The sequence below is a fragment of the Gekko japonicus genome, unplaced genomic scaffold (assembly GCF_001447785.1).
Source record: "Gekko japonicus isolate JY-2015 unplaced genomic scaffold, Gekko_japonicus_V1.1 scaffold7, whole genome shotgun sequence".
Lineage (NCBI taxonomy): Eukaryota > Metazoa > Chordata > Lepidosauria > Squamata > Gekkonidae > Gekko > Gekko japonicus.
The window spans coordinates 3,938,081-3,964,510 of NW_015159711.1; the positions used below are offsets into that span (position 1 = coordinate 3,938,081).

The 26,430-nt window shown below is 46.1% G+C and overlaps 1 protein-coding gene across 1 annotated transcript in view; it reads left to right on the forward strand.

The window, feature by feature from the left end:
• Nucleotides 1-1,594: 1,594 nt before the first annotated feature.
• The window catches only part of LOC107105420, a 26,089-nt gene continuing 1,253 nt past the window's right edge, over nt 1,595-26,430 (forward strand). Inside the window, exons 1-2 of the mRNA XM_015405410.1 lie at nt 1,595-1,679; nt 16,295-16,791. Of these exons, the coding sequence (XP_015260896.1) occupies nt 1,677-1,679; nt 16,295-16,791 (500 nt within the window). The 5' untranslated portion in view covers nt 1,595-1,676. The remainder of the gene's footprint in view (nt 1,680-16,294; nt 16,792-26,430) is intronic.

Sequence of the window (26,430 nt, forward strand, 5' to 3'; positions counted from 1 at the left end):
AATCACTACGCTATGCCTCAGTCTCAGTACTTTATATATATTTTTGATCATATGACACCTCTTGCTTTTTTGTGGACAGCTGCTATTTAAATGTTTGAAATAAATATATCAGATCAGGCTTCACTAGGAAGAGATTTGAGTTACAACTAGGTATGGAGAAAAATGCCCCTTTAATGGAGGGTGAAGAAAGCAGGTAGGAAGAAAGCTGGTTTGTTTAAAACGTGGTGTTGGAGGAGAGTTTTATGGATTCTGTGGACCACCAGAAAGATAAATAAGTGGGTCCTAGATCAAATCAAGCCCGAACTCTCCCTAGAAGCTAAAATGATTAAACTGAGGCTATTGTACTTTGGTCACATTATGAGAAGGCAGGAGTCAGTGATATTGGAAATGGCAACCATGCTAGGAAAAGTTGAAGGCAGCAGGAAAAGAGGAAGACCCAACATGAGATGGATGGACCCAATCACGGAAGCCATGGCCCCCAGTTTGGAAGACAGGGTCGCCAGGTCTGCTCTGGCCAACCGAGGGGGATGGGGGACCAGCTGCAGGTCAGGAAACACTTGGAGATTTGGAGATGGAGTTTTGGGAAGAGAGGGACCTCAGCTGGGTGCAATGCCATAGAGTCCATCCTCCAAAGCATCCATTTTCTCCAGGGGAACAGATCTCTGTAGTCTGGAGATGAGCTGTAATTCTGGGGGATCCCCAGGTCCCCCCTGGAGGCTGGCATCCTTATTGCAAGACCTGAGCAAGACTGTTAATGACGGGATGTTTTGGAGGAATTAATAGGGGCACCATAAGTTGGGAGCAACTTGATAGCACTTAACATGTAGGCAGGCAAAATGGAGGCTTGATGGGAGGTTGTTTCCCAGGGGACGTTATCTGCCTCCATGCCATGTAATGATTCAACTGCCGACTTCCAAACATGAACTTCTATTAAAGGAGCAGGACATGTTTTCCCAGCCCTGTTGGTGACCCAGGTTACAAAAGAAAGATGACATAAAAATATTTTAAATAAATGCACTGATTTATTATTATTTTTTTAGGGAGGACCATCACACTAAACTCTGTCCCTGTCATGTCAGCCTGTTGCTTCTTTATCTATGAAACAGGGCAAAGAGAGGCCAGTGGATCTTCTTTCTTCTCCAGATGCTCCACACTTGGGTCATTTCCAGCAAAGTGCACATCTGCCAAGCTGGACAACTGCTTATCCAGTAGACCCCTTGGCTAAAAGTTGCACGTTGCCGCTTGTGAGCCAATGCGGGGCCCTGTTGGTGACAGTAAAGAGAACAACGTGTTCCCTCTCAGCTTTCTGCACGTGTGTCCAGATCTATTTTTCTCCCTCTCTCTCTTTCGGTCAGTCATTAGCATTCCACAGAAGTTAAGTAAATTGGAAACACACATTGCCACAACGCCGGAAAGGAAGCAGCCCTTCCAACAATTTGTGTGCACTGAGAATCCAACATCCATCCAGCATGCAAGTAGATGGACCCATTGACTCAGGCAGATTGACTGGGATTGATTCGATGACTGGCATGAAGGAAAGCCCAGAGAAGCTTTAGGGCAGGAGGGCTGCTGAACTGGATCAAATTGCACTTGATTGCACGCAGCGGGCTCTGGAGAAAGGCACATCTTGCGCTTCTGCTGGAGGCTGGGTTGGATTCTGCAGAGAGATCTTTGCCATGGTGAGTTGGAAGCTTGGTTCACACTGTGATTTCTGTTAGCACAAAAGAGTCCCAAGACACCTTAATGACTAACGTGTTTTTGTTAGTCTTTTAAGACGTCACAGGACTCTTCTTTTGCTTTTTGCTGCAATGGACAAACATGGCTATTCCTACTGACACCTAGGAAATGTTAAAATAGGTGAAACTGAATGAGGAATGTGGATTGTCTGCTAAATGATGGTCTGGAATGGCATAAACTAGTGGTTTTCCATACATATTCTGGGAAAAGGGAAGGTTTCTAAGTGTGCCCCTTGAAATATACCCAGTCTAACCTTCCTCTTTAGGTGGGGCTACTGCATTTCGGGGGGGGGGGGTCCAGACTCTCCCCAGCCCATTGGCATCCGATTGTGGGGTAGGGTTGCCAACAGGCCTGGAGAAAAATGTCTTGTTCCTTTAATAGAAATTTAACATGTGGAAATAGGCCTTTGGAACTTTCCATGGCATGGAGGTAAATAACATTACCTGGTAAATAACTTCCCATTCATTCTCTGTTAAAGGGACGGGACTTTTTCTCCAGGGCTGTTGGTGACACCACACATTTTGAAGGGAAGCAATGAGCGAGGAGGGCTTATCTCCCAGTCCAAAGATATTGCTTGCCTCTGCATTAAGTGATCCCTTACTCTTTTAAGCACTTTGCTGTGCAGTCATACTAACTAAAGAAGGATGTTGGTTTCTTAACTAGATTTTCTTTTTGCCTGAAAAACAGGCTCTGGTACTTTGAATAGCAACTGCTATGTCATGAATCTTTCCCATAGAAAAAGGTCAGGCAGAACAATGTACCTCTTGTCTCTACTGTGGCTTTGGCCTCTAAGTTTCCCTAGAATTCTCTGCAGCTTTCCTGGGTTTTGGTCATAAGTGATGCTCAGAGGTTTCTTGGCCATCCTACTGTGGAATGCTTTGCCTTAAGGTAAAAAGATAGAAAACAGCTGGAATAAACAACAACAAAAAAGATAATCAACAACAAAAACCACACACTAATCTTTAATTTTGGATTAATTAATTCCAAATAACTGCAATTTATTAGTTGCCAGGACAGCTCAAAATATCTGCAGTGGTCCAACACAACATCAACTATCTGGGCTGCTTTGCCCCGGCTGGTTGTGTGGTCACAGCCATGTAGGGGGTTCATTAATTCATACTTTCATTGAAACTGGGGGACGGGTATCACACTGTGCTAAATGTTTGGGGTCGATCCATGTGATAGAGAGGGCCAATATTTCAGTACAAGCCGAAGAGGCTCATCCTTCTAACATCCTGAGTCAAATCTAGGTACCAGATTGTCATTACTGACTACCTTGAGTGGTAATGGCTCTCTAGCAGTAAAGGTTCTTTGCCAGTACCTGTGATCTTCTAACTGAAGATATACATGAAGCTGCATTATACTGAGTCAGACCATCTGCCTAGCAATGTTGTCTGCTCTGCTTTGGCCAGCAGCAGTTCTCAAGGTTTTTCGTATCTATTACCGGATCTTTTAAAATCGAGGATGCTGGGATTGAATCTGGGACCTTCTGCATGGAAAGCAGATGCTGTACCACCAAACCTCAGCCCATGATTCTATGCTACACTGTTTGCTCACCACCCTTAATCCATTCAGCATCTCAAACTTCAGTGAAAAAACATGGGGAAAACATGTGTCTTGCATATCCAGCTTTTGAAATGTGCATGGTAGCTTCAGAAACTGAGTAAGTAGTTAAAAAAAAAGAAAAGAAACTGAGTAAGTGTATTGTTGCTCTAATAAACAGGAGGAATTGAGCTATCCCCCAAAGCTGTGGTCAAGTACTATGGTATTCCCCATTACTATGTATGGACATGAAAGTTGGACCATGAAGAAAGCTGACAGAAAGAAAACTGATTAATTTAAGATGTGGTGTTTGGAGGAGAGTTATATGGGTACCATGGACTGTTAAAAAGACAAATCAGAGGGTTCTAGATCAAATCAAGTCTGAATCCTTCCTAGAAGCCAAAATGACTACACTGAGGCTATTGTACTTTGGTCACATCACGACAAGACAAGACTTGCTTGAAAAATCAATAGTGCTAGAAAAAGTAGGAGACAGCAGGAAAAGAGGAAGACCCAACATGATATGGATGGACTCAATAAAGGAAGCCCCGACCATCAGTTTGCAAAACCTGAGCAAGACTGTTAGTGATAGGACATGAAGTGATAGGACATTACGGAGGATATTAATTCATAGGGTCACTGTAAGATGACAGTAACTTGATGGCACATCACACACACACACACACACAAACACACACACAGAGAGAGAGAGAGAGAGAGAGAGAGAGAGAGAGAGAGAGAGAGAGAGATCTGAAATAGCCAGTAAGGAGGTAAATCTGTACAAGGCTTTATCATCCAAAGGAAGGCCCACATGCTACTTCTGATTCTGTGGTGATTTCCCCCACCCTTAAAAAATGAATGCAGCCATAGACTCTGCATTTTATAAGGGTAACCCATTGGGGGGGGGGCAGAAAGAAATGCTCTTTCATCTCTTGCCCCAGCACCTTTCTCCCTGAGCCAGTTTGGTGTAGTGGTTAAGTGCGTGGACTCTAATCTGGGAGAACTCGGTTTGATTCCCCATTTCTCCACTCGCAGCTGCTGGATGACCTTGGGCAAGCCGTAGTTCTGTCAGAGGTGTTCTTGAAAAGAGCAGTTTCTGTGAGAGCTCTCTCAGCCCCACCTACCTCACAGGGTGTCTGTTGTGGGGAGGGGAAGGGAAAGGAGTTTGTAAGCCACTCTGAGACTCCAAGCGAAGGGCGGGGTATAAATCCAATCTCTTCTTCTTCTTCTCCTCCTCCTCCTCTCCCTCCTCCTTCTTCAAAATGACCACCCCAACAAATTGTTTTTACCTCAGCTTAAGGGAGACAGATATAGATACTGTATAAATTCCCCCAACAGGGAGAAAAGTAGCTCACTGGGGATGGGGATTCTCAGCAGGGAAAAGACATTATGGCTGTGGTCACTCACACTAAATAATCCACTCCCAATCCGCTTTCAGTGCCCTTTCCAACTTCCACACTGTCACTTTTGTCACTCATTTCCCCCTATTGCTTTGGGTGTCGTCCCCCCCCCCCGTTCCACATGCGTTTTGCTCCCTCTGGAACTACTAGAGAGAGCAAAACACATTGCGGGGGGGGGGGAAACCCCTGAAGCAATAGGGACAAGTGAAGTGGGGTCCCAGAGCAGCTTACATTGTTCTCCTCTGTTTTATCCTCACAACCACCCTGTGAGGTAGGTCAGGCTGAGAATATGTGACTGGCCCAAGGTCATCCAGAAAGCTTCTATGGCAGAGTGGGGATTTGAACTTAAGTCTCCTAGATCCTAGTCTGACAGGCTAGTTTTCTGTGCAAAGAGAGTGTTTTTCTTCCTCCTTATATTCAGGGGTATTCATTTATGTGAGCCCCCACTGCATCTGCTGCTTGGGAGATAACGAGGCCAGTGTGGTATAGCCAGGGGTCATTTTGTAGAAAAAGAGGTGCAGGAGCTCATTAGCATAATTTTGTATATGCCACACCCCCTGACATCACTGGAAGTGTGTCAGAAGGCAACACCCACTGCTCAGGCTCCACTGGACTGTTTTGGATTGCTAGCTATTGGGGGAACATGCAGATCTGTCCTCGCAGAGGAGGGAGAATTTGTACCTGAATAAAACTTGGTCTTAAAGGTGCCACTGGACTGTTTTGGACAGAGGGGGGTGGGGTGGGGAGCTCTGCAACTTACCTGGCTGCTTCTTACTCTGACTGAGGGCTGCTGGGAGCAGGGGGTGGGGCTTGTTGCGTGTGCCCGCCCCCTGGGCTCTTTAATGCCGGAGCTCCGCTCCTGTGCGCTCCTGCAGGAAATGACCCCTGGGTATAGCAGTTAAGAGCAGCCGGGTCTGGTTCCCAACTCCTCCACACGAAGCCAGCTGAGCAACCTGGGGCCAGTCACAGTTCTCTCAGAACACTCTCAGCCCCACCTACCTTTACCTTACAAGGAGCCTGTGGTGGGGAAGAGGACGGGAATGCGACTGTAAACCATTTTGAGACTCCTGAAGGTAGAGGAAAGTGGGACATAAAAACCTACTCCTATTATTTCCTGTTTGTTCTTTTTCTTCTTCTTCTTCTTAGTTTCAGACAGTGCCACTGTCTGGTAGAGGATGAGGGAGATGTTAGGGTGCCAACAATGCAAGAGACGTCCATGGCAACATGATAGTGTGTGGATAATAACTCTGTAATTCTTAAAAAATGCTGGCCAGTGATATTGTGCCTATTTTAGCTGAAAAATGTCCCATGTCAGAGCCAGCTTTGAGCACAGGATACCGCTGTCTGCGGTCAGGTCTGTATTGACCATTTATAAGTTTGTTTTCAAAAGGGCTTATTGTCTGGTATCATATGGTCAACCTTACAAAACACAGAATTTCTAAAGCATGTTATGAAACAGTGAGGTGTGGACTGCTGTGTGGTGTAGGAAGCAAAGAAACAGGCAAGAGACTTGCTTGCCTCGCTGTTGGATATAAATGAAACCCTAGATGTTTAAAAAGAGCATGTCTGAAACATCCCTGGGACCCGAGGGAGGTAAAAATAACTTAAAAAAAAATCCAGTTGTATGCCCAAAAGATGTCCTGCTGTCCTCAACTAGAGCCAGGGCCTTTTCAGCCTCGGCTCCGGCCTGGTGGGACTCTTTGCCTGGTGACATCGGCATCCTGTGGGACCTAGCTCAGTTCCGCAGGGCGTGTGAAACAGAGATGTTCTGCCAGGCCTACGGTTGAGGACAGCAATGGCTTACATTATGGCTCTTGCTACGGCCTCCTCCATGACCGGTCCCTGATCCACACGGGAGAGGGAGCAAACTTCACTGTAAGCCATTAATTAACGTTATTGATTTTACTGGTAATTTGTAATTAATGTATTGTATAGTTTAACCTGCTGGGGAAGGGCAGTCTATAAATTTAATAAATAATAAAAAATAAAATAATATATAACCATAGCTAATAACAGCAATAAAGTCAGCAGTAGGGAAAAAAATAAATCAGCATTATCTCAAGAACCAGTTCAGTGCATTTGCCAGAATGCCCTCTTGATATGGTTGCCAGCTCTGGGTTGGGAAATTCCTGGAGATTTGGTGGGTGGACCCTGGTAAGTGTGGATTTTGCAGAGGGGAGAGAATGCTTAGTAGGGTTGTGGTGCCATAGACTTGCCCTCTGAAGGTACCATTTCCTCCAGGGGAACACATCTCTGTACTCTGGAGATCAGTTGTAATTTGGAGAGTACTCCAGACCCCACCTGCAAGTTGGCATCTCTACTCTAGAATAATTTTTTATTATTCTATGTGCCACAAGATTGGAGAAGAGCAAATGTTATCCCAATCTTTAAGAAAGGGAAGAAGGATGACCCGGGAAACTACAGGCTGGTCAGTCTAACTTCTGTTGCTGGGAAGATATTAGAGCAGATTTTAAAGGGATCAGTCTGTAAGCATCTGAAGGACCCTTAGTGATCCGGGGAAGTCCACATAGTTTTGTCCCCAACAGATCTTGTCAGACCAACCTGGTTTCCTTCGTTGATCATGTGACGAGCTTACTGGATTATGGGGACTCTGTTGATGTGATTTACCTGGATTTCAGTAAAGCTTTTGATAAGGTTCCCTATGACATTCTGATGGGCAAACTGGAAGACTGTGGGCTGGACTATAGGACAGTTTGGTGGATAGGGAACTGGTTAAAGGACCTCTCGGTGACGCCATTGTATCGCACATGTTGGGCCACAGAACTCCTCAGGGGCGGGGCTGTGCCACCGGCCAGCTGGCCAACAGGTGGATTGGGGGCCCTGAAATCAGGGGAGCCCCTGCCCCCATCAGGGGGTGGGGTGGCAACCCTACCTACAGGTGGGGATTTGTATGCTGTTTTCCTTACTTATTTCAAGGTTTTGTAACGGTCTGTACTCAGAGGCAAGAAAAAGACTCCTGTGACAGCATTACATTGATGCAAGAGAAGTGACAGTCACACTGCTTTCTTTGAAAAAAGAACTAGTGTCTGTTTCCCACTCAAGGATCTTGTGATTGGTGCTGAATTTTAGTTTCTCGGTGTCCTCCATCTGTAAGTGCTCTCTCCCATTTGGGAGCAAGAAAGAGGCCTGCTGTTGAATTTGTCAGGGTCTCCTGTGTGTTAGCTCCAGAGCAAGACTGAAAGGTGAACAGGAAGCAGGACATGTAAGATGCAGTGTATTTGCATCGCTGAAAGTGTGCAACTTAATATTACTGATGATGGACATTGGCATAAACTTGTGCATGGTTTGCACTTGGATTACGGGCAACTGTCCCGCTCTCTTACTTCCCTTTTTGCAAAGCATCTCTAAGAAACCCTTTAGTCCCATGAAAATGTTGGCCTGCCATTCCCTTTGCATACTGGTTATTTTAGCATCTCACCTACCCCTCCAACATACCTTAAATTAAATTTTTACTTTCATTTTTTAAGAGCCATATTTGGCTCCGTACTGAGCCATGGCTGGCTCTGCAGTCATAAAATGCAGACCCTTGCTGTAAGAACTGCCCTGCATGGGAAAGAGACATCTCTAAGACTCATGCTTCAACATGGGCTGTGCAGAAGAATGGTTCCCTGCCAAGGTGAGGTGGGGGCACTATCCTGGCATCTCTCGTCATGAAGAATGCCACTGTGCTTTATGTCCTCAGTACTTTTGTCTGAGGGTCTCAACTTGGAGGATAGATCTATCACTGGCTACTAGCCATTTTGACTAAAGTGGAACATCCACATTCTGAGGCAGTAAACCCCTGGACCACAGTGCCAGGAGGCAACATCAGGGGAAGGCCTCAGTCTCTATGCCCTGTTGGCCCTCCTGAGGAACTGGTCAGCCACTGTGTAAAACAGGATGCAGGACTAGATGCACCACTAGTCTGATCCAGCAGGGCTGTTCTTAGGTTCTTGCTCAGAACCTCTCCGGCACCACTGAACTATGTGCCTAAGTTTATCTTTGCTTTCCTGCTTTTGCTATGTTTGTTTCCTTGAAGCCTCTGCCCCTGCACACTCCCTGTGTGCACCACCTAATTGCAACACAAAGAAAGAAATCTCTGCCTTTATTTGCAGTTCTCTCTCTCTCTCTCTCTCTCTCTCTCTCTCTCTCCCTCTCTCTCTCTCTCTCTCTCTCTCTCTCTCTGAAGAGACAGAGTGGGGAGTGGGAGAGGAGTCCTGAATTTTGCACAGCAAGGAAACTTGAGATGTTGAAAACAAGCCTATGAAAAACAGACACATTGAATCAATCACGGAAGGAAGGAAGGCCAGCCCAAAGAAGCCTCGGCAGCCCTGCAAATTTCCCCACAAACTGAGGTCAAGGGTACGTTATCTGGTAGGAATGATTACAGCTTCATTTAGTGACAGGTACAGGAGAGACATCAAAGGGTGACATTCCTGCCAGCTTTAATTCTGAATGATAACCGCTACTTTCAATGATGCAAAAACTCCCTTGTGGCAACTTGGAAGTCACTGGATGAGTTTTTTAGAGTTCATTTGTGAACGTTAGAAGAGACAAGGAGAGGTGTCATACCAGTCAACTGTGGTGCAATTGCCATTGGTCATACAGAGATAATTGGGGGTTCCAGGCAATGGTTGCTTCTATGTCTCTATAGGCTTGCTTCTATGTCTCTATGTCTCACACATGCACCCACCTCCCAAACCCACAGTGGTTCTGAAAAGTACGCAGACGGAGACGACTTTGGCCGGCTCGCAGGCCGGCTTATACCCCCCGAGAAACCGCCACCCAAAACACACCCCTACTTCCCTATAGGTTATTTACAGTGGCCGAGAGTCCCATAGGCTCTCGGCCGGGAACCTAGCCCCCTGATTGGAGCGGGCTAGGATCCGCATAGTCCATTGTCTCTTGGAGCGAACCTCGACGTTTGTCTCTGGACTTGTCTGGACATGTCTGGACTTGTCTGGACTGGATACATTACAGGTTCTTATTTGGGCTTCTGCAGAATGGCACCCTACAGTGGTAACCTGGCTATGCTGTGGATTTCCACAAACCGACTTTGTTACCATCTTTCCTGAAAGATCATATTTAAAGTGGGGACAAGAAGGTACAGAGTTCTGCACCTCCCCACCCACATGTAGTGCCAGTTCCTCCCCATTTACCCTTGCACCTGCCATCCACATACTCATGCATGCTTGCACATACCTGTTCGTGGGCTTTTTGCCAGTTTTTTAAAAAATATCAGTAGCAGATATATTGCTATAGCGATATTTCAGTGCTGCTGCAAAGCCTTGTGCATTTGCAGGAGTAGTAAGAACAAAATCACGAATTTCTCCCATGTGGAAGCAACCCAGTCAATAACAATCTGATCTTTTCCTCTTCTTTTCCCATTATACTCCTGTTTTTCCCCCCAAGAACCAATTTGTTGCATCTTTTCCTTTTTTGTTCTTTTTTTCTTTTTGTGCAGAATTGATTTATTTATGTCCCTTATAGTCCACCTTTCTCACCGAGACTCAAGGCAGGTTACACAGTGTACGACAAAACAATCAACAGGATGGAACATCCAATAAACAGTGTGAAAAGACTTAGATTGCAAAATAATGAGCTCAGTCTCTATAGTACGATAGTACGTGGATGGTCTTCGCACTGCTATTTTGTAATCTGCAATATTTCCTTCTTACTTAGCAGTGCTTTATTGGCGTTATACCACCATTAAGAATCAGTGCCATTTGCAGTATTTAGTTCCTGAGTAGTGGGAGCTCCTTGTTTGTTTTTTTTAAAAAATGATAGGGAAACTGACCAACGTGTGTATGTGTGTGTGATTGTGTGTGTTTGGGAGAGAGAGAGAGACTTTATTAATTGTTATGTCCGCTGACCGCCACCAGGCACCAGAGTTGCACGGCCGAGCTTAACTCCTGATGAAGAATAGGGACTAGGCTCCTGGAGTTTTCTTGGGGAACCAATAGGGACTTTGGCGGGAGGTTTGAACCCACCAATAGGATCTAGGGGTGTTCCCAGGTACTGTATATAGTTGGCCACCTGGCCGGTATTCTGTGTTCTACTTGTGTACCAGTAAACCATGCTGATCACTATGTCTCTGTGGTTTCTACATGCGTCTAACCCACTACACAACATTAATGTTTAAGTAATCTGGGGGCAGGACCCTTTAACAACTGTGAAATTACCAGGGAAAAGTACTTAAATACTGTATTCAAAGGGCTATAAGCCTCTGAACTTAAGAACAGCCCTGCTGGATCAGACCAGTGGTCCATCTAGTCCAGCATCCTATTGACCAACCAGTTGACCAAGCAGTGAGGGTCAACAAACAGAGCATAGAGTCCAAGGCCTTCCCCTGATGTCGCCTCACAGCACTGGTATTCATGGGTTTATAACTGTTCTCCAACTGATGCATTTTTGTTGTATTAAGAAACATAAATTACACACAATGCTTGGTGAGAGCATTCTGGAAGTTTCTAGCAGTTATGAGGAAATCTCTGGTTCTCTATTTGTTTCTTTGAAGCCACATCTGGAAATGGGGCAGCCCCACCTAATGATGAGGAAAGCCAGCTATAGGTTGAGGGTAGTGAGAGAAAGAAGGGGGGAAATTACATTCACGAGAAAGGAAGACTAGGTTTTCTCTTAGGAGTGCTGTCAAGAAAAATAGGTGGTCACTTTAAATTCTCATACAGTTATGAGTGATAATAAAAACGTTTTGTGTATAACCTTGGGTGGGGGGGACACCAACATTCAGGGGTGTCTCCTTTTTGGTATATACTGTAGTTTAATTATCTCCTGCTGATCCCTAGCTCTCTGCTTCAAGCAGCTGGTTCACTCCTTTGCCTCTAGATTATCAGCTCAGATAACTGGCTCTGGAGGAATGTCGATGGATGTTCTTGGCAGATCAAAAGAGACCGTGCCAAATGGGCCCAGCCTCAGACCTGCCAAGTCCCACTCATTTGGATTAACTATGAAGACATCACTCAAGCTGGCAGTGGAAGACTTCCTGATTAAGCAAATGGACAGCATCTTCTGGCTGGCCCTGCATCTTCTTGTGCCTGGACATTGGCAGGCTTTATTTATGGAAAGCTGCTCTCTTGGGGAACGAGTCTGGTGGACATCCAATTCACAACTGTATCCTTTTTACCTCACAGAGAGTTCTGTGCTGGCCATAGCTCCAGTGGGGCTATTGGGGGTTCCGCCACTGTTCTTAAAGGCCCCCTGCTTCTTCCCAAAAGTATTTAAAGGGATCCTTTAAATGCTTTTGAGAAGAAGAGGGTGGTGCACGCCCCCTCCCTCCCTTCCTGCAAGATTTAAAGGGCCCTTCAGCTGATTGACAGGCCACTTGCTCCCTGCCAATCAGCTGGAGGGCCCTTTAAATCTTGAAGAAGGGGAGGGAGAGGGGCATGCACCCCCCTTCGTTATGGCAAACAATGGCAGCCCCCCAGAAATTTTTGTGCCCCACAAGCCACAAAATCCTAGCTACGGGTCGGTTCTGTGTTGTTCAAAAGTTTGCCTTCTCTGTTCTCGGCAGAATGAAAAGTTGTGTTTTGCAGGGGGGTTGTATTTAAAATAGAGGGGAAAATCTTTTAGAATTTGTCGGTTCTGTCTGGTCTCATGGATTAATTAGAGCAGAAATTAATTCAGCCTCTGAAAGCTGCCTTGGAATATTATGCTGGAGGGGGCTCTGAACTGCGGCAATAGGGGCTGGCCAGGCTGCTTATTGACCAGAGCCAAAGCAGCTAGCCCTCCATAGATCCAACCAGTGAAGGGAGGAATAAATGCTCAGTCTCTCTGGCTGGTGTCCAGAGATAGGAGTCTGAAGCAACCCCAAGAAATCCGACCGGGTGCCCCCAAAGGAGACACATTTTGAGTTTAACACTAGATTTCCCTGACCAAGCACCGGAAGTATAGATTTATGGATGATATCCAGTTAGCAAGATTGTTGGGCCGAATTAATCGCAGTCCAGCTGGGCAAGAGATAGCCAAGGGCAACTGGGGGATATTTTGCCAAAGTTGTTGCTGCCACTCCAAGCAGCAACAGTACATATGACACAACTGCTTTGTGGGCCAGAAGGGAACTTGAGCGTGAATTATTATTAGCAGTTTTTCCAGGAGAAAAAGTGGGGCTGTTTGGGGGGCGGGGATGGAGGTTATTATTTGAGGGAAACCACAATTTCGCAATCTATCTCCTTCTATAGAATAAACATGCATGCATAGAAAAGCTTATTTCCAGAATTAAACAGTGGCCCCGGTCACACGGCAAAGTTGCCGTGGGAGAGGCACAGAAGGTGGGCGGATTATCCAGGCACGATCATACCCCAACATCTGGGAAGTGGAGTGCACCCGTGGCTTACCACCGACAATGCGGATTTAAAAACTAGTACCTCCAAGGTACTAGTAAACGTTTGCCACGGGCTGCCTCCAGACACCTGTGGTGTGATCGCGCCGGCGCGCGGCATTCCCCTCTGGTCCCTCATTTACCCGCTGGTGCCGAAGGAAGGACCCGTGGTGTGCCGCCGGCGCATCTGATCACGTAATCGCAGATCAAACTGCGCTGGGGCAATTAGCCACGCCTCCCCCCCCGCGATATCCGGCCCGTGTGCCCGGGGTGCCACTGGATTCAAGATTTCTTCTAAAGGTGCCACTGGATTCAAGATTTCTTCTACTGTCTCCTTCTGTAGTATTCAGGGTAGCTAAAGAATGGTAAAGTGGCAGATTTCCTCTCTGCATCCCAGTGCAGGCATATCTGTAAACAGGGTTGCCAGCCTCCAGGTGGGGCCCGGAGATCTCCCACTTTTACAACTGATCTCCAGCTGACAGAGATCAGCTTCCTGGGAGAAAACTGCTGCTGTGAAGGGTGAACTCTGTGGCATTGTAGCATGCTGAGGTCCCTCCCCTTCCCTCCCCAAACCCTTCCCTCTCCTGGATCCATCCCCAAAGTCTCCAGGTATTTTTCAACCCAGGACCGGCAACCCCTATCTGTAAAATCAGAATTTTTCACATTATCCAGTTTAGTAATGACCAGTGGACATCACATCACTTGGGAGGGGGCAGGTGGGAGGTAACAACGCAGGTTCTTTCCACAGCCTTCGGTCTGGAGATGCCTCACGTCACCCACATGGAAGCTGGCTCTTCATAGCTGTTACAGCAGCCTGCGAGTGATGAGCCTGACAAAACTAGCCATAACAAGCAGTAGCATCTGTGGGAGGTTATTACTGCTAGTGAAAATAATGCAACTCAGGCATGTGAAAGTAAAGTAGTGTTAATGAGAGTGATGAAACTGGTTTGTGGAATGCCCAGCCTGGGCGTTGAGGCCTGCATAACCCTTACCCTACAAGATTTGGGTGGGGCGAGTAGTGAGCTCAGAATATTTCTAGCTCTCATCTGACAACACAGCTCTGTAGTGACGGAGAAGCGGGGTTGTGAGATGTGGGGACCTTGGCGAGATGGTTGTCATGACTGCACTTTTGTGCAAGCTCAGTGGGGGTGCAGAGGGGAGGAGCAGGAGGCTGGGAAGTGACAGCAGCAGACAGCACATGAGCAGGGGTGTGTGGATGCTGTTCCCACACTGCTACTGCTGTCAATGTTCCCTCTAAGCTTTGGAGTCTTGTGAGCAAAAATTCTACTTTGTGAGCTACTGGCATTAAAGCTGTGAGCCAGCGATTTGGCTGCTGTATAAATTAGTTTGCTCTGGAGCCATCCTTCCTGAGCTAAGACAAAAACGTGTGAGCCAGAGGCTAAAAAACTGTGAGCTAGCTCACACTAACTCAGCTTAGAGGGAACACTGGCTGCAATGTACACCTGCCACCTCCAGTTTGGGAAGTCTCTAGAGATTTGAAGGAGGTGCTTGGGGAAAGTGGTGCTGGGGAGAGTAGAGGAAGCTCGGTGGGAATTTAATGCCATTAGGGTTGCTGGTTGCTAGTCACTAGTTCGAAGCCCTCTAGAGGCCCCGGTCATACGGGCCGGAAAATGCGGGGGGGGGGGAGCGTGGCTGTTTGCCCCAGGGCAAAATAACGTGCGGTTGCGCGAGCAGATGTCCCGTGGAGGTCCGGTGGTTAGGGGGGAGGTGCCGATCACAGGACAATCCTGCGGTGCTGCAAAGCAGGGCTGCGGGGCAAACGGAGTTGTGGGTTTTTTAAAAAAAAACTAAAGTGTGCGCATGCTCCGTTGGGTGCTTGTGCACATCTGTGGAGACTTGGGGGGAAAAAAACCTTTTTGCAAGGGGACATGGGCAGGCGCCGGAACTAACATCGGAAACGCGATCAGATGCCCGCCCATACCCCGCGGTTTCCGGAAACTAGTACCTCAGAGGTACTAGTTTTTTACAGCGCATCTTCGGAGTGAAGCCTCGGGTGAGCCACGGGAGCTCTACGCTTCCCAGATGTGGCGGTGAGATCCGCCTATCTTCCGTCTCTCTAGCGTGCCTAATGCTCCGGGTGACCGCAGCCAGAGATAGGTAGGAGTAAGTGGGAAATGGAAGATGTGAGAGGACAAGGAGAGAAAATGGCTCATTCATGCTTGAGGGTGGAGAGGTCTGGCAATCCTGGATTCTGTGTCTCTGTCTGGTCAGGTAACATTCTGGATTAGAGAACCTAAGCTTATATAAATATCTCAAGTTATGGATTTAGCTTGTATTATTTTATTCTTGCTGTTCACTGTTCTTATATTTGCATATCCCTGTGCATTCATTTTAACAAACCTTATTCATTATATTCTGTGATGTTTGGGGAGTTTGGGGACTTCAGTCTGAACCCAGTACTTTGGGCCTCCATTGGCTAGAGCTACCAGAGTAATTGTTTTTGGAACTCAACTCGCAAGTGTCCCACCGCTGTGTTGACTTCTCGATTTAAACCTGGGAGGGCGGGAGACTCTGTCCCTTGGTCTCTGGCTGGCAGGTTAGGAAGGGGACAGGTGGTGGCTTGCTACTCTGGGGTCATGAGGATTCACTCCCCAGCTTTTTGACGTTTGGCTCTTGTATTACCTGTCACCCTTAATGAGTAGGGCTGCCAGATCCCCCCAGGGGGGTGAGGTTTTTCCTGCTCTAGGGGCCCCCGACCCGGCCAGCGGGGCGAACCCCGCCCCTAAAGTGCCTGGATCAGACCGACGTGCCCAGTGCAATGATATCACCTGGAGGTCCAGCAACGTGCCTAGTGTGATGACGTCACTTCTGGGTGACGTCATCACAGCGCATGCACGAAAGTCCCAGGCCAGGAGCTTCTCCCCTCCCTCCCCCGCTGGAAAGAGCTAGGGACCTGGCAACCCTATATAATGAGACCTTTTGACAAACGCAGCATATGGCAAAATACACAGCACAGAAATATTTTAGCAGCTCCCAGAAAGCAGAAAGACCAAAAAAGAAAAGAAAAAGGGATTGTCCTTGGGAGATAGGCTGAGCTGCACTGCAGGCAGAGTAGCACATTTTGCTCACTGCCGTTTGGCCTCTCCACTCTACCTTCAGCCTCTTTGTTCTAGAATAAATAGCAGAGACCCTGGTTTTGAAAACAACATCCTCTTCTGGTCTGTCATTGGATATAGCTGTCCCCCTGCCACCAGGCTTGGCCCTGGAGAGCTTAGGGACTAGGCAACTGCTCTATTAACTCATATTTGTTTTCTTCTAGCTTGTCACAACACAGCTCCGTGCCTGGCCTTTCCTGGTCGGGCTGGGTGTTTTTATGCCCTTCCACTTGGCTCAGACCAAGGCAAAGGAGGTGACTGAAGATGCCGCTTCAGGGCTTAGGATGGACCAAGCAGGGAAAACCCCAGATGAGCATAGAGCACCATCAGTGAACCCAAACTTTTGTGATCTTAGCTTCCACATCCCCTGGTCTGGCAGTGCTTGCACACCAACTGTCCCAGCATCCCCACTAGCCTCTCAGGAAGACCTGGACCATCTGAAGACCCTGTTGGAAGATGCTGGCAGCATCCTAATGAACCTGCAGGCTGCTGCTGCTGTAGAGGCCAGTCAGTCCAGGTATCAGGACATTGTTTCCGAGCTGCTGCCAGGAATAAGAGAGGCCAACTTGGAGTTTCATGAGATCCTGCAGAAGTTCTTGCGGGAACTTGAGGACCACATCCAAGAGGACGATCATCCGCATGTGACAGATGAAAAAAAGAAGTAGGTGCTTTCTTAGAGGAGCTGCTGTTTGCACGACTTGCTGATGAAGGCAAAGGCTGGGGCTTCACAGTAGGGAGTGTGTGGAGAACGGCCATGGCTGATTGGTAGAGCCCTTGCTTTGTATACAGAAGGTTCAGTCTCTGGTTTATCTCCTGTTAAAAGGACTTCAGGTAGTAGGTGATGATCAAGACCTTGCTCAGCCCGAGTCCTTGGACACCAGCTGCAACTCAGAGCAGACAATATGATGCTTGGTAGATGAACGCCTCAGGCTGCTTCCACATGGTTGTTTTGCTCCACCCTTGCTTTCAAACTGGAGTGGGATTTTGAGAGCATTCGCACACCATCATCTTCCAATATGTCTGCTTTCATGGTTTCCCCAGTTTTCTCCAGTGCTTTCCAAATCCACTTTGGTATTATCTTTCTGACAAAATCGTAGTCAAAAGAATTCAGCTGTCGGTTGGACGGGAAGGTACAGATTTCCAGACCTCTCCACCCTGAACAATGAAGGAGCCATTTTCTCTCCCTGTCCCTTCACCAATGTTCCCTCTAAGCTGTGGAGTCTTGTGAGCAAAAATTCTCCTTTGTGAGCTACTGGCATTAAAGTTGTGAGCGAGCGATCTGGCTGCCGCATGAATTAGTTTGCTCTGGAGCCATCCTTCCTGAGCCAGGACAAAAACATGTGAGCCAGAGACTAAAAAACTCTGAGCCAGCTCACACTAACTCAGCTTAGAGGGAACACTGCCCTTCACATCTTCCATTTCCCACCTACCCCTACCTATCACTAGTGGGGTTCCAAAAAACCCAGTAGTTATAACACTATGGCAATATAGCTACTACCACTTTTTCCCAAGCTTTATATTTGTTACATTACATTAAATACATTAAACCCTTCCCCCCAAAAAGGGGGGAGGGACCCCTCTCAAGTTGACTGTGTTAGACAAAGGAAGATGGGTAGCTAATTGGGTCTTATGTGTGTGATTCTGTCTATAAATCCCATCTGTCTCAGTCCCCATCCAAATTGCCCTCCTCCCATGGGTCCTTTGAAATGAAAGTTAAAGATGTCAGGAGATTTGATCATAGCTCTCTGGTGCCTCATCTACTTAAAGCTAGAGTCAGTCCAGTATTTCATCTTAAGCTTGATAACAGTTTGTGTTTGTATGATGAAAATTCAGTGGGTTTGGAGGGGGGAGTTGAAGAGAAAGGGGGGTGACTGACAGCTAGGCTGCTTTTACACAAGTTGGATAATGCACTTTCAATGCACTTTAGCAACTGTTTGCAACTGGATTTCCCTCAGTAAAATCTGCCGCTCATCCCAGGAAGGGTGGGATAAAAATGGTTAGTTAAATGGTACCATGCAGGTGTTCCAGGAAGGAGTCCCAGGTGTAAGGAGCAGCAACTGGTGGAGTCCTTTGAGAAAGCAGTTTTGGGGGGTGGTAGAGTTTGAAAAGTGAGGGCTATGGGCAGGGATAACATAGGAAATTACAGCTGGAAAAGAAGGCGGGACAAGGCTACGGGGAGCTTTAAAAGTAAGAACAAGGAATTTGAGGTGGACACAGAAGGGGATGGGAATAGGGATGCCAGCCTCCAGGTGGGACCTGGGGATCCCCCAGAATTACAGCTCATCTCCAGACTACAGAGATCAGTTCCCCTGGGGAAAATTGAAGCTTTGGACAGTAGACTCTATGGCATTGTACCTCACTGAGGTCCCTGTCCTTCACAGGCTCCACCCCCAGATCTCTAGGAGTTTCCCAACTTGGACCTGGCAACCCTACCCCACCCATGGCCAGGGAGAACCTGGCAACCCTATATGGCAAGCTGGGATTGGATGAGGAGTGTCACATGATCTGAGCCAGGGTCCTCAACCTTGTTGAATTGAGAACCAAAAGGTTAAGAGAAGTCAGAATGTGATGGCCCAATAGTTCTATATCTAAACTTAAAACATAAATGTTACCATATATACAAAAATACATGGATTTATTTCAAATTAGATAAAAACCAGTAGGCCCAAAGAATAGCCTCAAATCAGAATAAAATCATAATAATAATCTTTCCATTTATTAATCGCTCAATCCTGCAGAGCTGCTGGCTCTGAGCGATTTACAGTTACTCAAATACACACGGGGCTAACAATGATTCATATAATTATCCCAGACGCTGAAGGAGTTGTAGGTTGGGAGATTGGATCTTTTCCAGCACCCAGAAGCGCAGCTGCTTATCTTTGTGTCTCAAGGTCTTGAAATGTTGAGTCAAAGGAATGTTCTTTCTTTGTAACCTAATGCAACTTCTGTGTTCACAAATTCGTTTCTTTTCAGTTCTCGTAGTAAAACCTACATACATCAGATCACAAGGACATTGGATTGCATAAATCACAGATTTGGAAGCAAAATTAACAAATTATTTTATGGAATACCTATTCTGTTTGGATGAGTCATTTAAAAAGTCAGAGAGAAGTAGGAGTGTGTGCTTGGTATAAACCAAGCAGAGGCATTTTTCGGGTATTTTCTCAACCAGTTACCGAGTGGGCTACTGATTTGGCTATCCAAAAATTCCCACCCTGAAAAATCCCACAAATATTTAGGATTTTTCGGAACTGCTGGATAGTTGTAGTTAAAGAGCATTTAAAGGCTTTCAGTCCCTTTAAATACCTTCAGAATGAACTCAGCTTGCAGAAGTCATTTAAAGAGACTGTGAGCCCTTTAAATGCCTTTGGAGTTCACTCGCCATGGAGTTGCATGGCTTGGAGAAGGCATTTAAAGGCACCACAATCCTTTTAAATGCATTTTTTTCTTCCATTGGAAACGTAGAACCTTTGCTCTCCTGAAGTTTGTCTTTATACAAAGGATCTGTGAACTTTACTTGAGTTTTCCCTTTGTATCAAGTACTTTTTGATCCTAGCTCTTTAAGAATATATAAGGGTTTGTTGAACTTTAACAAAGATTTAAAACTGTTTGAATTGTTTTGCACAATATAATCTTTCTGCTTGTGTTCGTAATTCATTCACAGAGTGTCTTTATATTGATACAATCTCCTCCCGTCAGCTCTCATTTTGATATACTACCTGGAGGTTGGCAACCCCACTTTTTAAAGACAGGAGATGCAGGAGAAAGAGGGCCAGGAACAGGGCCAGAAGGCAATGAATTAACAGGCTTTCTCCTCCCTAGGACACAGCAATTTTAAAATACAAACAGTTAGTGGCTGGGTTGCAGAACCCGAAGAACACCAGCCAAATTACTACTCAGATGTGAAACCGAAGCTGAGCAATGTGATTTTCCCAGGAGAAACCCCTCGGTATCAGCAATAATCCACTCCGCTGATCCCAGCATTGACACTGCAGGCTTAGTGTACATTTTTCTTCCCTTACAACACGTAATTGTCACATTTTGCTACTCAGCTTGCAGGAGAGAACAGTGTGTGTGGGGGGTGCGGGCTCGTTGCAGAAGGCCTCAACTCATCTGCAGTGCTCTGGGAAGGATGAGGGTACAGTCCACATGTGGGGTATAATCCTTTCCCCACCCCTTCACTGTCTATGAAGCTTGGGCAGGAGAACTTCAGAGCCGTTGTGCTTTAGCGTAATGCTGCACTTAGAACCTGATGTGTTTCTAGACCGGCAGCATCTGCATCCATCCCATTTCTGGCTCAAAGCCTCTTGTGCAGGAATTTTTCATTTGATTCATAGCACCAAGCCCATAGCCAGGATTTTGTGGCTCGTAGGGCAATTTTTTTTTCTGGTGCGGCTGAAGTTCTCAGTGCAGAAAGAAAACCCATTTAGCCAATAGAAAGCTGTTACCAGGACAGATCTCTAAATTGCAAGCTGTCAGCCACTTTAGATGACACTTCTCAGCTGTTGCAAGTGAATCACTTCTGCCAGCCTAAGCAACAAGTCTGATAGCAAGCCGGCAGGTGGGGGTGATGACTTCTATAGTCAAGAAAGCTAACACTTAGGCAGAAAAATGATCTTAAAGGAGACCAGTTTCTTGACACAGAGTTAGAAGGGATCCTAGAGGTCACCTACTCCAACCCCCTTGCTCAGTGCGGGAATTAGTCCACTACAGCGCCCCACTCTGCTTAAAGGAGCACATGCCTTTTGAAAAAAGCATTTACAGGAGAAATTCTTGTGGGGCTGTGTCTTTAAGAAAGGGGCCAGGGCCCCCAAAAGCCCCACAGTAGCACTACATTATTCCTGAAGCCTCTACCACTGCCGTCCCATCCCCTTTCTCCTGGAATATTCTTTCTGCTATGTTAGGTCCCTTTTTGTCTAAACCCTTCCTTTCTAAAGAAATCCTCAGGATCTGAATAAGTTCAGGGGTTACCAGCATTTGTTTTAATGAGAGCTACTTCTGAGAAATGAAAAATATGCCGAGTGACTCCCTCCTTTCCCACCTCAGTGTGGTACCAAGTTAGGTGAAGTAAGTTAGGCTACGTGAGAGAGTGAAAGATTCATTGTCAGCCAGTGAGATTCAAAGCAAAATGGTGACTGGAACCAGAATCTCTCCAGATCCGATCCATGTTTCTAATCACTATGCTGTACTGACCTCAGGACCCTAAGAAGCATTTCTGTGGGCCTAGTATAAACTTGTCATGTGCCTCACTGTCTCATCCCATGATACAGTGTCATGAAAGAAAGATATATTTTATTTCTGAAAAGAAATACATTAAACCAGTGTGTAGTATAGTATTTAAAGATTTAGACTTGGGTGGGAGATCCTGGGTCCAACCCCCTCTCTGCCATGAAAAGCACTTGGGCCAGTTACTCTCTCTCTCTCAGCCTAGCCTACCTCACAGGGTTGTTGTGAGGATAAAATGGAGGTGGGGAGAGAATCACATACAATGTCCTATACACCTTGGAGGAAAGGCAAGACAAAAATATACTTAGTAAATAAACAAATATTGTAGCATTGTCATGGGCTTTCAGCCTGGAATGGGTCCTGTTGCACCCTCTGTCTGTAGCAAAGTGTACTTGTTTCGGGCCCCTATGAGGGGGGTCCTGTCTGGCTCTTCTCTGAGCATCTTCAGGGTGGCTTTTCCCTGGCCTCTGACCAACTGCAGCCTGTGCCCCTGTATGTTCAATGTTAAGGAGGAAGTTCTCCTTCCGGGTCCTATTGTAGGACTGCCAACTCTGGATTCAGAAATTCATGGAGATATAGGGGTGGGACCTGGGGAGGGTGGGGGTTGGGGAAGAAAAGTACCTCAGCCAGATGTGATGCTATAGAGTCCACCCTCCAGAACAGCCACTTTATCCAGGGGAACGGGATGGATCTCTGCAGTCTGGAGATTAGTTGTAATTCTGGGAGATCTGCAGTGGAGTAACAATGGAAATTATCATGGAAAGAAGTAGAAGGAAAGATAAGAAACAACTGTGAAACAATAACAAAACAATGTAAACAACATCAACTTATACCACAGAAAAATCATCCATAGAGTCAATAGAAAGACTCTTCCAAATATTCCAACTTCTGGAATGGGAGTGTCCCTGAAATTGCACATTGTCCTCCTGCAAAATAAACAATTTGCTATTTATCGCTTCTCTACATTTGAAGTTGGAATATTTGGAAAAGTCTCTATTGGAAACTTACATATTGTGATTGGACTAATTGGCATCACCAAGCAATTTAAATATCACAGAACTTTATTCTTCATTGTACCTTTATTGGACTACTAGGAATAAGGCTCCTTGTGGAAACAAATACAATGAGCTCTAGAAAGAGGCTCTGGAAGAGTGCCCTGGGCTTGGGCACTCAGTGTAAATTTGCTGTGGTGACCTCAGCAGGGTATAATGACACTAAGTCCACCATTTTCTCCAGAGGAACTGATCTCTGCTACCTGAAGAACAGTTGTAATTTTGAGTGATCTCCAGCCCTCACCTGGAGATTGGCACCAATGGTTCCCCAGGAAGGAATGGCTGGTTTGGTGGAGTCTATGGCATTGTACCTGTCTGAGGTCCCACCCCTCCTCAAACCTCACCCTCTCCAGGCTCTGTCCCTCGAATTTCCCAACTGGAGTTGGCAACCCTATCTCCTTCCCAGCCAACCATCAACCTACCTTTATCTGCCCCTCTGACTTCAGCTTTCCATCTCCCCCCCCTCCTGGAGAGCAATTGTAAATCTGAGTGATCTCCAGCCCCCATCTGGAGATTGGCAACACTGGTTCCCCAGGAGGGAATGGCTGGTTTGGAGGGTGGAGTCTATGGCATTGTACCTGTCTGAGGTCCCACCTCACCCTCTCCAGGCTCTGTCCCTCGAATTTCCCAACTGGAGTTGGCAACCCTCTCTCCTTCCCAGCCAACCATCAACCTACCTTTATCTGCCCCTCTGACTTCAGCTTTCCACCCCCCTCACCTGCAGCCTCTACTGTGCTCTGAAGCCCTGACTGCTACATCACATTGGCTGTCATATGGGGGCCATCTCAGCAGGGTATAAGGATACAGAGACCACCAATTTCTCCAGGGGAACTGATCTCTGCTATCTGGAAAGCAGTTGTAATTCTGAGTGATCTCCAGCCCTCACCTGAAGATTAAGCCAAAAATGAGAGATCACGGGAGGAAGTGGAATTCCAAACAGAACCGTCTGTTATTAGACAGTCAACATGGAATATTTCCTTCAGGAGTTGATAAGTAGTGATTGATAAGAATTGGGATTGCTACATGCTCAGATAAAGCAAATATTGTGAAACAAATTGTTCATTGCGCAGTATTTGTTAGCATGTGAGTGATAATAGAATAAATTTTTCTACAGAAATTACTACAGTAAACATTTTTGCAACTTATCTTTATTGACTCTTCATTATTTTTGTCACAGATGTTGTTTTTGGAATTCCACTCACCTAGAGATTGGCAACAATGGTTCCCCCAAAGGAAAAGTAGTCTTTTTCTGCAATGGGGACCAAAGCATCTTACTTCATTCTCCTCTCTGCCTTTTGACTTGCACAACAACCCTGTGAGGTAGGTTAGGCTGAAAGTCTTTGACTGGTCCAAAAATCACCCATTCAGCTTCTACAACAAGAACCTCACTCAGGCTTCCTTGTCTCTTCTGAAGGCCTCTCACTTAAGGCTCCCTTCAGGAATCACTTTTAGGAAAGAAAGGATAGGTAGAAAGGTTAATACAGGTCCAGCGCTGAGTCTCCTTGTGAGGCATAAGGGATCCGGGTCATGGCACCAATTGTTGTGTGAAAATGTGTTGTGAGAAAATGTGTGGCTTCTCGTGTCTGTAAATGCGGTTTTACCAGTGCCACCCACCCTCTCCTTGGTTCGTGTGTCCCCTGAGTGTTGCCTCCTTACCAAAGGCGAATGGTGCAAGTTTGGAAGCCACTAAAGGCTGGCAGAGACACTCAAGCAAGGGTTTCATCTTCCAATAAAACTTATCTTTATTAAAAGAAAAACATTCAAAGGTTTACCTGGCATGGTGACCAGCACGGCACTATGCCAGCTTGCCAACACAGTAGACTCCTATTTCCTAAATATTGATAGTGAATACACAGAAAAATAAACATGCAAGCAAAGTTCTCTCCCACCCAAAGCATGCAGAAAACGAAAGGCCTTCCGGGCTGACCCGTAAAGTTTCCAGAGAGTAAGAACCTCTCCTGATCCTTCAAGAGCCAGCGAAGGCAAATGATCAAAGAGGTCCCCCAATAATTACATTACAGTTGTGAATTAACATTTTGAAGTTTTACAGGAGATTTGCTTCCCTGCGTCTCACATGACAAAAGTTACATTTTACAGGATCAATACTGTGTCATTGTTTGTCCTTTGATGTTATCTCTGAGATGGAAGCGGGGTGTGTGAATTCCTGTATCTCAGGAGTCCCTACCGGATTGAAGTCTGTCACTGCCCAAATGGCCTTTCCTGTCAGCTGCAGTTTATTGCTGTATATTGTGGGTCTCACACCTGTGGAAATTTACATTGATTCAGATCCTGGGAATGGAATTTGATTCAGATCCTGGGAATGTGAATTTTTGTGTGTGTGACCAAGAAAGAGATTTGCCTGGAACAAAGGGTTTGCCAAGAATCATGGGGTTTGGTTCAGTGAAGCAGGCCAAGCCTGTTTGCTGTTTTGCTAGCAAAGACAGGGACAGATACATGGATTTTATAAACTATTTGGTTCATTTTTAAACCCAAACCTTCTATATTTCTAACATTTCTTACCACACAAACGACCTCTGTGTTCTGACAGGCTATGGGGGGGGGGGAGGAACAGCAAACTGTTTAGAATGTTGTAGGTGAGACTCAGGCAACGCAGCCAGTGGATACGGACAGCTTCTGAGTGACACATCAGGGAGCCAATTGATTTGGGAGCATGCGGAATGTTCAGGAGAGTACCACTACCAAAATAGAATTATTATATAGAGAGATGGTTGAACTGAGTGTTGCACCTTACTAAGAGTCTTTCTATTGAACCTATGGATGAATTTTCTGTGGTATAAGTTGATGTCATGTTGTTTGCTTAGTTATTGTTTCATGGTTGTTTCTTACCTTTGCTCCCACCTGGAGGCTGGCAACCATTAGCCCATGGCAAGGATCCCACACACAATCACAGTCCCCAAGCACCTTTTGTTTTTTAACTTGAGCAGTGCCCAAGACTCCTCCAACAGTATGTTGAGAACACAGTTCATTCCCTCCCCACACACACTACTAAAATCTACAATTGAGGGCAGCACTCCCCCCTCCCCCCGGCTACCCTTGCTCTGTTTGTTTTCATCATGGATTATGAAGTGCTCCAAAGGTGAGGGGCAGAACCACATGCTAGTTCTGTAGTCTCTGAAAAATACTTCTCCCACTACAGTTGCCAGGGTTGCTTTAATGGGTACCTATAAAAGTGGTGGTAAAGGCAGCTTCAGGGTAGCTTTTTTCAGTTAAAAAAAAAAACAGGTCAAAGATCCCCTCTGTCTCTTGTAAAAGTAGCCCTGGCAGTTGCATTTGCATCTGATGAAGTGAGCTTTGGCTCACAACAGCTTCTGCTATAATAAATGTGTTGGTTAAGGCACCACACAAATTGCTTATTATTTTGGCTACAGCAGACTAATGCAGCTACATCTTTAGAATGTAAATGTTGCTGTGTTAATTCTGCCCTACATTATCCTTCCTTTTGGCTATATATTGCATGGGGTAAGTTATTTAACGCAGTAAACAGGGCAGTGATAGTAGTTAACTTTAATTCTTGTTGATGTGGTTTTTGATAGGGCTGCCAGTATTAATCGATATGTGCAATCAAGCAATGAAAACATGAATTACGACAAAAAGTTTAAGCATGGGTTCTGAAACTTTAGAGGGCCCTACTGCCCTGATTAAATTACTCTCCGTGTGCCCTGCCCATTCTTTCTGCCCTGCCCAAATCTGATAAAGAAGCAACTTGAAAATGGATTGCATTTCCCTTTTCAAATCCAAAGCTGGCACTTGGGTAATGCTGGGGCCTGGCCACAGAAGCCTCCTCCTCACCGGCCACTGATGCTGCCTTCCATAGTGGCAAAGAATGCAAGATCACAGAAAACCCTTGAGGGAACTCCATGTGCATGCACTCATAACAGCCTGCAGGCATTGCCTAGCACATGTGCACATACCAATGCACACATGTTCAAAATAATCACAATTAAAATAATCTTAAAATTCAAGCAAAAATGAATGAACCAGCCCATACAGTTTCCCTCTCT